Here is a 12,519-nt window from a genome sequence, read left to right on the forward strand (position 1 = left end):
ATCAAGACCTCAATCCCATTTACAATAGCTACAAAAATCTTGATGATTTTAGACCTATGAAATTGCTTATGATTAAAGCCAACAATGATACTGGAACAAGGCGTAGTGGATAAGAGCATGTAATCCAGAGTCATTACAGACCTAGGTGGAAATACTACTCTTTCCACTTAATAGAATTAATTAAAATAGAGGAGATACAAGTAGCTTTTTTTGAGCAGCTGCTTTGTATGAGACACTATAGCTAGTGTGCTTTATTTGGGTTGCTTCATTAATTGAGAGTTTTGGAGTTTTTGAGGGCATTGTTTCTATTAGGATTACTCTCTTTAAGGAAATCGGCAGCAGAAATAGTCGTGTTATAGTTTATTCTCTTGATTATCCTTTAATGCAGTTTTACCTAGGACATGGGACAAGTGCAGAATTGCCTAATGCATATAGGCAGGAGTTCCCAGGAGACCTGTGAGTCAGGCTGAAATGTACTGCATTCCAACAAGAGAGCTTAATCCCTGGGAAAGAGAGGTCCTCAGTTCCCCTAGGATCCAGCCAGAGTTGCCTGGAGAACAGGCTGCACAATGACACTGAGGTCGGCCCTAATGAGCATGTTGGGAGATAGTGTTCTACGAGCCTTTATAACCTTAAGTAATATTCCTGTCCAGGAAGAAATAATCTTGTCTTATGCCTGGGGAAGCTGAAATCGAGTCATACACTCCAGGTGTTTCGAATGAACTCTGGACTCAATAGACCCTGACTTTATTGCCTGTGAGTCAGAAAGGTCTCAGAGAGTTTTTTATTAGGAATTTTCCATCCATGGGAGAGAATTGGAGAATTTGAAGACACCTAAAACTGATCCATAATCTGACAGGTGAGGATTTGGAAGGGGTAGAACGGATGGACACACACACACAGACACCTACCTTCCTTCCCAGTCTGATGACCAGGTGATAAGGCAGCAGTTTCCTGGGAAAGTGCTGAGTCTCTACCTAAGGTCAGAAGTTTCTCTATGAACCAAAGAACAGAGGACTGAAATAGTCACAAAAGCTTCTAAGGTCAAACTTCTACAACATCAATATGAGGTAGTTTCTCCTACCAGCTCACTAGGGCAGCAGAAAAACAGACCAGTTATGTTTGAGCCAAAAAGCCAGGGTGATACCTTTCACCTTCCTCCCTCTGGTTAAAAGTAAATATTAGAGAAATGTAGTACAAATGTAGGGGTTAAGGCACAGGTGTACTAAAAAAACAGTTCCCAGAGCAGGTATAGATGCATAGCAGCAAAGAAAAAAGGGGAAGAGAACAGGGATAAAGGAGAGAAATTGATGGAGGGGGGAGGATGGCTCCCCTGTCCTGTTTGTGTGTGTCTGTGGGGAGAGGGAATGTCCTAACAGTGGGTGGGAGAGTATGAAACCACAGACAACTACTATCCTTAACTCACATGTCCTATGCTGCTAGTTAGGAAAGAGTACAGGACTGGTTTGGATGGGTAAAGTCAAATTCTAGGGACTGAAAGGCAAGTGGGGAGGAGGCTATCTTGTCTTAAAAGTCAATTTCAGTCCCTATAAAGAAGGTTCATGTGTGTGTTGGAGGAGGGGGAAGAATTTGATGGAGATCATGCACCTTCTTTCCAATTGACAATAACAAATGGATTTTCTAATCTTGCAATCAAGCTATTCTCAATTCTGACTTCCTCTAAATAGTGCATGCCAATTTCTCTGGTCAAAAGAATCTCTTTTCTTTGGATTCTGCTATAGCATAGAGAACACAATTGAGATTTGAATGGATATTATCTTAACTGTTCTCTAAACGTTTCTTGGGTATTTTCTTGCATTCCCAATGGGATTCAGAAATTCTTATTGGCAAAGACCATTTATTTTTCTTTGTTTTTTCTCCCAGCACAGTTCTGGCCACACAGTTGCATATCTGTAAATTGATTTAATAAATAAATACTGACACATGGAAGGTTTTATCTGTGCAGATAACAAGAACTACAAGGGATGGGAAAACCAGGCAGAGTGAACCAAACCACTGTTTCAGACTTCCTCCTTCTAGGACTCTCTGAGCGGCCAGAGGAGCAGCCTCTTCTGTTTGACATCTTCCTTGGCATGTACCTAGTCACCATGGTGGAAAACCTGCCCATCATCCTGGCCATCAGCTCTGACCCACACCTTCAAACTCCCATGTACTTCTTTCTGGCCAACCTATCATTAACTGATGCCTGTTTCACTACTGCCTCAATCCCCAAAATGCTGGCCAACATTCATACCCAGAGTCAGACCATCTCCTATTCTGGGTGTCTTGCACAACTATATTTCCTCCTTATGTTTGGTGGCCTTGACAACTGCCTGCTGGCTGTGATGGCATATGATCGCTATGTGGCCATCTGCCAGCCACTCTATTATAGCACAGCTATGAGTCCCCAGCTCTGTGCACTAATGCTGGGTATGTGCTGGGTGCTAACCAACTGTCCTGCCCTGATGCACACACTGCTGCTGACCCGTGTGGGTTTCTGTGCCCAGAAAGCCATCCCCCACTTCTACTGTGATCCCAGTGCTCTCCTGAAGCTTGCCTGTACAGATACCCATGTAAACGAGCTGATGATCATCACCATGGGCTTGCTGTTCCTCGCTGTTCCCCTCCTGCTGATCGTCTTCTCCTATGTCCGCATTTCCTGGGCTGTGTTTGGCATCTCATCTCCTGGAGGGCAATGGAAGGCCTTCTCTACCTGTGGTTCTCATCTCACGGTGGTTCTTCTCTTCTATGGGTCTCTTATGGGTGTGTATTTACTTCCTCCATCAACTTACTCTACAGAGAGAGAAAGAAGGGCTGCTGTCCTCTACATGGTGATTATTCCCATGCTAAACCCATTCATTTATAGCTTAAGGAACAGAGACATGAAGGAGGCTTTGTGGAAACTTTTTGGCAGTGGGAAGACATTACTTTCATGATAAGATATCTAGATGATGATGTCTAATCTTGATCAACTCCTACTTGTTTTACATCACTTTGGTATTTCTACTACTGGCATATTGATATTAGGGGAAGGTTATCAGTTGATTCTGAGTTAGGGATGCAACAAAAACAATGTTTCATTCTTTTATTAGGCTGTGGAATGCGATGCTCTGTCTCAGCCTCTTTCCTAACCCCAGTGAGGCAACCATTACTAACAGAAAAACCGCTATTCCCCCTCAAACCTCTAAAACCAGCATATCAGCTATAGCGAACAGGGCATTTGTTATGAGGCTCTGGAGCCGAGCGATTCTACCCAGTGAGGCAGGCATGAAATGAGGCGAAGGAATAAGAACACAAACATTTACTGAGTATCCACAATGTTCCTCATTATTCCTCATATCAGTTTCTTGAGGTAGAATAGTGAAAACTGTGAATTAGGATGTTAAATAACTTAATGAGTCAGCTTGATTCTAGTATCTACCCCCTTCTATTTTACCACTTTATGAAGATTATGACAAGGAAGGTGTTAGAGCATAACTAAGGTTAATATTGAATGATAGCAACAGGAGAAAAAGAATTAAATTAATATATGTTATGGTATTCCCTTCTATTTCATTCCTTTAACTTAAATGCACTCTTCTGTTGTAATAAATAGATGAAATGTAATCAATATGTGCTGTACACCTACTAGTGCCAGTTTTGTAATCACCACACTGTCCATTCTCTGAATTATTTCATAAAATATTCTAGAAAAAAAATGACAAATCAAGCATGCTGGAAATTTTTAGGACAATAATTTGATGCAAAGCAATCTGGTAGAAATTGGTATAAGAAGTCACAAAGCTTAACAATGGTTATCTTTTTGCAATGAAATTATAAGTTACTATTTTTCTTATTTATAGCTACATGTTTTGAAACATGTAGATATTTTCCAAAAAAAGAAATGAAATTTGAGGGTTGGCACACAAAAAACATGTTTCAATGGTATCTCACAGAGGAAAAGAAGCACTGAAACAGATCTCTGAGATCAAGTTCCTCCTGGATCAAATTTCTTAAAAAGGAAGGTATGCCCTTTTGGTGTTGTACAATAAATACTGTTTAAGGATCTTCCTTTAAGGAAAATCATGCCCCTGTGTGCACTGCTCTTTGGTCATTCTATCTCCCACTTCTGTCTCTTCTTTTTGGATAGAAGAGAAAGAATAATGAGACAACTAGGGAAACTAGACTAGACCATTTTAGCTTTGAATTAGGTGACTTGGCCCTGACCACAGCAATCTACAGCAATTTCTAGTACCAAGGCAAAGGTTGGAAAAGGCAAGTTTTGTATTTGTGAATAATATCTCTCTTTTTTGGGAATAAATTTCTGACCTCTAAGATCCCCACCTTTGCCCTCCATCCAGTCACCCAGCTACAATATGCCATTTACAGTCTATTTATATATAAATATATTTACTTCAAGAAATTGGCTCATGCAATTATATGAGGATAGTAAGCTTGAAATTTGTAGGGCAGGCTGAAAACTCAGGCAGGAATGGACATTACCAAAAGAGTAAAATGTGTGTGTATACACACACACACACATATACACTCACATTTTACTCTTTTAGAGCTGTTTTTGATTTACACAAAAATTGAGCAGAAAGTTCCTACATACCTTTTACTGCAACACATGCACAATCTCCCGAACTAATCGACCTCTCTCACCAGAGTGGTACATTTGTTACAATCCATTAGCCTTCACTGACACATCATTACCCAAAGTCCATTGTTTACATTGGAGTTCATTCTTGGCGTTGCGCATTCTGTGGGGTTTGACAAGTGCATAATGGCATGTATTCATCATTATAGTATCATGCAGAATAGTCTCACTGCCCTAAAAATCCCCTGTGCTTCATCTAGTCCTTCCCCTCTCCCCACTACCCACTGGTAACCACTGATCTTTTTACTGTCTCTATAGTTTTAGCTCTTCCAGAATGTTATATAGTTGGAATCATACAGTATGTAGCCTTTTCAGATTGACTTCTTTCACTTAGCAGTATGTTAAAGGTTTCTCCAAGTGTTTTCATAACTAGATAGCTCGTTTCTTTCTGAGACTGAGTAATATTTCTTTGTATGAAATATTCCATAAAAGGTGTAATGTCTGTGTCTAGATTCATTTTTTAAATGTGGATGTCTAGTTATTTCAGCACTCTCTGTTGAAGAGACTATGTTTTCTCCACTGCATTGTGTCAAAAATCAGTTGACTCTACTTATGTGGGTCTCTTTCTGGGCTCTCTATTCTATTCCATTGATCTATTTTTCTATTTTTTTGTCAATGCCACACTGCCTTAATTACTTCAGGCTTATAGTAGGTAGTGTCCAGGGCCTGTCGGGGGTAAGGAGAGGGAGAGCATTAGGACAAACACCTAATGCATGTGGGGCTTAAAACTTAGATGATGGGCTGACAGGTGCAGGAAACCACCATGGCACATGTATATCTATGTAACAAACATGCACGTTCTGCACATGTATCCCAGAACTTAAAAAGAAGGAAGTAGTATCAGTCCTCCAAACTTGTTCTTCCATATTGTGTTAGCTATTCTGAGTCTTTTGCCTCTCTGCATAAATAAGAATAGTTTTGTTGATATCCACAAAGTAATTTGCCAGGTTTTGATTAAGGGTATGTTGAATCTATTGATCAAGTTGGGAAGAGTGGCACCACAGTAACATTGAGTTTTCCTATGCATGAACATGGAATATCTCTCCATTTATTTAGTTATTTGATTTCTTCTTTCAGAGTTCTGCAGTTTTTCTCATATTAATTTTGTATATAGATTTATATCTAACAAATTGGGGGCTGCTAGTGTAAATGGTATTGTGTTTTTTAGTTCAAATTCCATTTGTTCATTGCTACTATATATTTGGCCATTGGCTTTTGTATATTAACCCTGTATCCTGAATACAATTGGCTTTTTATATTAACCCTGTATCCTGAAACCTTTCTATAATTCCTTACTAGTTCCAGGAGAGATTTTTGGATATTTTGGATTTTCTGTAAAAATCATATCATCTGAAAACAAAGACAGTTTTATTTATTGCTTCTGAATCTGTATACCTTTAATTTCATTTTCTTGCCTTATGCCCTACCAGGACTTTCAATATGATATTCAAAAGCAGTAATGAGAGGGGACATTTTTTTGTCTTCTTCCTGATCTTAGTGCAAAGCTTTTAGTTTCTCATCAAGTATGATGTTAACTGTAGTTTTTAAAATAGATATTTTTTAATCTCTCTATTCCTAGTTTGCTCAGAGGGTTTAATCATAAATGGGTGTTGGATTTTGTCAAGTGCTTTTTCTGTATCTATTTATATTATCAGGTAGTTGTTCTTTAGCCTATTGATGTGATCGATTAAATTAATTGATTTTCAAGTGTTGGAGCAACCTTGCATTCCTGAGATAAATCCCACTTGGATATGATATATAAGTCTTTTTATACATTATTTGTTTCTATTTGCTAGTACTGTATTAAGGATTTTGACATCCATATTCATGAGAGATATTGGTCTGTAGTTTTCTTTTCTTGCGATTACCTTACTCACTTTTGTTATTAGAGTGTTACTGGCCTCATAGAAGGAGATAGAAAGTATTTACTCTATTTCCATCTTCTAGAAGAGATTGCAGAGAATTGTCATAAATTCTTCTTTAAATGTTTGATAGAATTCACCAGTGAGCCCATCTGGGCCTGGTACATTATGTTTGGGAAGGTTATTAATTATTGAGTTAATTTCTTCAATAGAAATAGGCCTATTAATGCCCATTTCTTCTTGTATGAGTTTTAGCAGATTGTGGCTTTCCCAGTATTGGTCTATTTCATTTAAGCTATCATATTTGTGGGCACAGATTTGTTCATACTATTCCTTCATTATCCTTTCAGTGCCCATGGGATTTTTAGTGACGTTTTCCTTTTCATTTCTGATATTAGTAACTTGTGTCTTCTTTCTTTTATTTTCCATAGTTAGACTTTTTAATGCCATATCAATTTTATTGACCTTTTCAAAGAACTAGGTTTTTGTTTTGTTGATTTTCTTTAACAATGTCCTATTTTCAATTTCATTAATTCTGTCTTAATTTTTATTAATAATTTTTTTTCTTGTGCTTACTTTGGATTTAGTTTCCTAGGGCAGAAGCTTAGATTATTTATTTTGGATTTTTCTGTTTTTGAAAAAGAAGGTTAAATTCAAGTGGTGTTTTACCTCTCACCTTTTGGATAGGTTGAGGGTTTTTACTTCTCAATAAAGCATAGCTCAGTTTCTTTCTTTCTTTCTTTCTTTCTTTCTTTCTTTCTTTCTTTCTTTCTTTCTTTCTTTCTTTCTTTCTTTTTTTCCTGTTTAACAAATGCTTTCTGGGCTAAAGTGGCTTTGAGTGCTGAACCTGTCTATTTGAGTTTATACTTTCTGTGGTTAGAAGTTTTCTAAGTAATTCTTTATTATTTTATGTTTGTGATGCCTTCAAAAACATATTTAAAATATTTCATCTGAGTTTTATTAATTTTCCCATTGGGAAGGTTGGTCCAAATTTTTAGGTTGGCCATTACAGAAAACTTTATATAGATGGATATATATATATATATATTTACTCTAAGAATCTTTGTTTGTTTTTCATACAAATTTGTCTTTTAAGATTCATGCAATTGTTAATATATTTGTAATTGATTTTGACATTCCATTTCCTCTTTCTTTTTTTGTATATACCATGCTTTAAATTTTTTTATTTTAATTTTCTCTTCTTATCTTTGTCTCATTCTTTCCCTTATAATGTGGAAATTTCATATCTTTTTAAAAGTTTTATTATATCCTTAAGTTACACATAATGATTGTACATGTTTATAAGGTACAGTGTCATACTTCGGTACCTGTATACATTGCATAATTATCAAACCAGGATAATTAGCATATCCATCATCTCAAACATCTGTTATTTCTTTGAGTTAAGGACATTCACAATCCTCTCTCTGGCTATGTTGAAGTTACAATACATTATTGTTAGCTATATTCACGCTTTTGTACAATAGAATACCAGAACTTGTTATACTCAAGTTCGTCAACATAGATCTGTTGACTAACCTGTCCCTGTTCCCCACTCCTCCTACATCCTCACCTTCTAATAATCATTATTTTACTCTCTCCTTCTATGAAATCAACTTTTGTTGTTGTCTTTGTTGTTTGTAAACATAATTTTAATTTTTTTATTTTACTTTAAGTTCCAGGATACATGTGCAGAATGTGCAGGTTGTTACACAGGTGTATGTGTGCCATGGTGGTTTGCTGCACCTATCAACCGGCCATCTAGGTTATAAGCCCCACATACTTTAGATATTTGTACTAATGCTCTCCCTCCTTTGATCCCCCACCCCCTGACTGTATCTGAGGCCCCTGTGTGTGATGTTCTCCTCCCCGTGTCCATATGTTCTCATTGTTCAATTCCCACTTACAAGTGAGAACATGTGGTGTTCAGTTTTCTGTTTCTATGTTGGTTTTCTGAGAATGATGGCTTCCAACTTCAACCATGTCCCTGCAAAGAACATAAACTCATTCTTCTTTATGGCTGCATAGTATTCCATGGTATATATGTGCCATGTTTTCATTATCCAATCTATCATTGATGGGCACTAAAACACCAAAAGCAATAGCAACCAAAGCCAAAGTTGGCAAATGGGATCTAATTAAACTAAAGAGTTCTGCACAGCAAAAGAAACTATCATCAGAGTGAATAGGCAACCTACAGAATCGGAGAAAATGTTTGCACTCTACTCATCTGACAAAAATCTAATATCCAGAATCTATAGATGACATGATTTAAAAACATTTTTTTGAGAGAGGGTTCTCACTCTGTTGCCAAGGCTGGAGTGCAATGATGCAAACACAACTCATTGTAGCCTCAACTTCCTGGGCTCAAGCAATCCTCCTACCTCAGCTTCCCTAGTAGCTGGCCCCACAGATGTGCACCACCATACTCAGCAAATTCCTTTTTATAGCTGCATAATATCCCATGGGGTATATGTATTGCCTTTTCTTTATCCAGTTTATTATTGATGGGCATTTGGGTTGATTCCATGTGTTTGCTATTGCAAATAGTGCTGCAATAAACATACGTATGTGCATGTCTTACAGTAGAATGTTTTATATTCTTTGGGCATATACCCAGTAATGGGATTGCTAGGTCAAATGATATTTCTGCTTCTAGATCCTTGAGGAATTGGCACACTATCTTCCACAATGATTGAACTAATTTACCTTCCCACTAACAGTGTAAAAGCATTCCTATTTCTCCACATCTCACCAGTATCTATTGTTTTTTGACTTTTTAATAATCACCATTCTGACTGGTGTGAGATGGTATCTCATTGTGGTTTAGATTTGAATTTCTCTAATGATTGGTGAGATTGAGCTTTTCCCTCCCCATATGTTTGTTAGTCACATAATGTCTTCCTTTGAGAAATGTCTGTTCATATCCTTTGCCCACTTTTTGATGAGGTTGTTTGTTGTTTTCTTGTAAATTTGTTTAAGTTCCTTGTAGATTCTGGATATTAGACCTTTGTCAGATGGATGGATTGCAAAAATCTGTTCAGTAGGTGGCCTGTTCACTCTGATGATAATTCCTTTTGCTATGCAGAAGCTTTCTGTTTAATTAGATCTTATTTGTTCACTTTAGTTTTTGTTGCAATTGCTTTTGGCATTTTCATCATGAAATATTTGCCCATGCCTATGTCCTGAATGAAATTGCCTTAGTTTTCCTCTGGGGTTTTTATGGTTGTGGATTTCACATTTAAGTCTTTAATCCATCTTGAGTTAATTTTTGTATAAGGTGTAAGGAAGGGGTCCAGTTTCAGTTTTCTACACATGGCTAATCAGTTTTCCCAGCATCATTTATTAAATAGGGAATCCTTTTCCGATTGCTTGTTTTGTCAGATCAGATGGTTGTAGATGTGTGGTGTTATTTCTGAGGCTTCTGTTCTGTTTCATTGGCCTAAATGTCTGCTTTGGTACCTGTACCATGTTGTTTTGGTTACTGTAGCCTTGTAGTATAGTTTGAAGTCTGGTAGCATGATGCCTCCAGCTTTGTTCTTTTTTGCTTAGGATTGTCTTGGCTATACAGATTTTTTTTGGTTCCATATGAAATTTAAAGTAGTTTTTTTTTTCTAATTACGTGAAGAATGTCAACATAATATTTGATGGGAATAGTATTGAATCTATAAATTACTTTGGGCAGTATGGCCATTTTCACAATATTGATTCCTCCTATCCATGAGGATGTAATGTTTTTCTGTTTGTTCATAACCTCTCTTAGTTCCGTAAGCAGTGGTTTTTGATTCTTCTTGAAGTGGTCCTTCACATCCCTTGTTAGCTGTATTCCTAGGTATTTTATTCTCCTTATAGCAATTGTGAATGGGAGTTCATTCATGATTGGGCTCTCCGCTTGTCTATTGTTGGTGTATAGGAATGTTTGTGATTTTTGCACATTGATTTTGTACCCTAAGATTTTGCTGAAGTTGCTTATCAGCTTAAGGAGTTGTTGGGCTGAGATGATGGGGTTTTCTAAACATAGAATCATGTCACCTGCATACAGACAATTTGACTTTCTGTCTTTTTATTTGAATACCTTTTTTTTCTCTTGCCTGATTGCTCTAGCCAGAACTTCCAATACTATGGTGAATAGAGTGCTGAGAGAGGCCAACCTGTCTCTTCAGGTGTGACCCTGACCCCTCCCTCCTCACTGGGAGGGCTTCCCTGCAGGAACTCCAACAACTCCAGCCAGGGGCTCAGGGACAGAGCTCTGATCTCCCTGGGCCTGAGCCCTTAGTGGGAGGGGTGGCCATAGTCTCGGCCTAGTATCCATTATTTTTCCTGACCCTCTCCATCCTCCTACCCATCACCCTCCAATGGGCTACAGTGTCTGCTGTTCCTCTCTATGAGTCTATGTGTTCTCATCATTTAGCTCCCACTTGCAAGTGAGGACATGTGGTATTTGGTTTTCTGTTCCTGTGTTAGTTTGCTAAGGATAGTGGTTTCCAGCTCAATCCATGTTTCTTAAAATAACATAATCTCATTATTTTTTATGGCTGCATAGTATTCCATGATGGATTTGTACCACATTTTCTTTATCTAGTCTACCATTAATGGGCATTTAAGTTCATTCTATGTCTTTGCTACTGTGAATTGTGTTTCATATGAACATATGCATGCATGTATTTTTGTAAGATAATGATTTACATTCCTTTAGGTATATACCCAGTAATGAGATTGCTGAGTCAAATGGTATTTCGGTTTTTAGGTCTTTGAGGAATCACCATACTGTTTTCCAGTGGGTGAACTAATTTATACTCCCACCAACATTGTATAAGCTTTCCTTTTTCTCTGCAACCTCACCAGCATCTTTTATTTGTTGACTTTTAAATAATAGCCATTTTGGCTGGTGTGAGATGGTGTCTCATTATGATTTTGATTTGCATTTCTCTAATTATCAGTGATGTTGAGCTTTTTTCATGTTTGTTTGCCGCATGTATGTCTTCTTTTGAAAAGTGCTTGTTCATGTCCTTTGTCCACTTTCTAATAGGGTTGTTTAGGGTTTTTTTCTTGTAAATTTGCTTAAGTTTTTTATAGATGCTGGATATTAGATTTTTGTCAGATGCATAGTTTGCAAAAATTTTCTCCAAAAAAAAAGTCTGTAGGTTGTCTGTTTACTCTATTGATAGTTTCTTTTGCTGTGCAGAAGCTGAAAAAAAAAACAAGCAATGGAGAAAGGATCGCATATTCAATAAATGAGTCTGGGATAACTGGCTAGCCATATGCAGAAGATTGAAACTGTACCCCTTCCTTACACCATATACAAAAATTATCTCAAGATGGATTAAAGACTTAAATGTAAACCTCAAAACTGTAAAAACCCTGGAAGACAACCTCGGCAATACCATCTGGACATAGGAACAGGCAAATATTTCATAATGAAGATGCCAAAAGCAAGGAAAAGAAAAGCAAAAATTGACAAATGGAATCTAACTAAACAAAAGAGTTTCTGCTCAGCTTACTCTTCTTCCTCTCTCTCTCCCTTTTGGAGCAGATGTCTTTTATTCCTCTTGCCCTTGCATCAGACTTCAAGTTCTTTGGGTTTTGGACTCTGAGAATTGCATCAGCCACATTCTGATAAGGTTCTCAGGCATTTGGCCCCAGACCAAGGTCTCTGCTGTCAGCCTCCCTAGGGCTGAGGCTTTACGATTTAGACTGAGCCATGTTACCAGCTTCTCTAGGCACCATGCTACCAACCTCTCTGGGAACCACACTACTGGCTTCTTGGGTCCTCTAATTTGCAGATGTCCTATTATGGGACTTCGCCTTTGTGATAATGTGAGCCAATTTCCCCTAAGTTTTCTATTACACACAACCTATTGGTTCTGACCCTCTGGGGAACTCTGACTAATACAATTCTGTTAGTGTGAAATATCAGGTTTATTTATTTGTGTATGTTGAAACATTCTTACATCACTGGTGTGAATCCCACTTGATTATGGCAAATGATACTTTTTATGTGCTGTTGAGTTCAATTTG

At 37.6% G+C, this 12,519-nt stretch overlaps 2 protein-coding genes across 2 annotated transcripts in view; one reads left to right on the forward strand and one right to left on the reverse strand.

The window, feature by feature from the left end:
* Positions 1-1,886: 1,886 nt before the first annotated feature.
* On the forward strand, positions 1,887-4,457 carry LOC100405192 (olfactory receptor 1N2). Its single transcript, XM_035292342.3, has one exon. It carries the CDS (start codon positions 1,986-1,988, stop codon positions 2,934-2,936), a length of 951 nt encoding a protein of 316 aa, XP_035148233.3. The 5' UTR covers positions 1,887-1,985; the 3' UTR covers positions 2,937-4,457.
* Positions 2,636-12,519, reverse strand: part of LOC103794845 (olfactory receptor 1L8) — a 390,653-nt gene continuing 380,769 nt past the window's right edge. Inside the window, 2 exon segments of the mRNA XM_054236625.2 lie at positions 2,636-2,793; positions 4,595-4,742. The gene's annotated coding sequence lies outside the window, so the exon portion shown is untranslated.

The sequence above is a fragment of the Callithrix jacchus genome, chromosome 1 (assembly GCF_049354715.1).
Source record: "Callithrix jacchus isolate 240 chromosome 1, calJac240_pri, whole genome shotgun sequence".
Classification (NCBI taxonomy): Eukaryota; Metazoa; Chordata; class Mammalia; order Primates; family Cebidae; genus Callithrix; species Callithrix jacchus.

What these genes read in the sequence shown, in the direction of transcription:
- LOC100405192 (XM_035292342.3), top strand. Translation starts at nt 1,986, where the DNA reads ATGGGAAAACCAGGCAGAGTGAACCAAACCACTGTTTCAGACTTCCTC.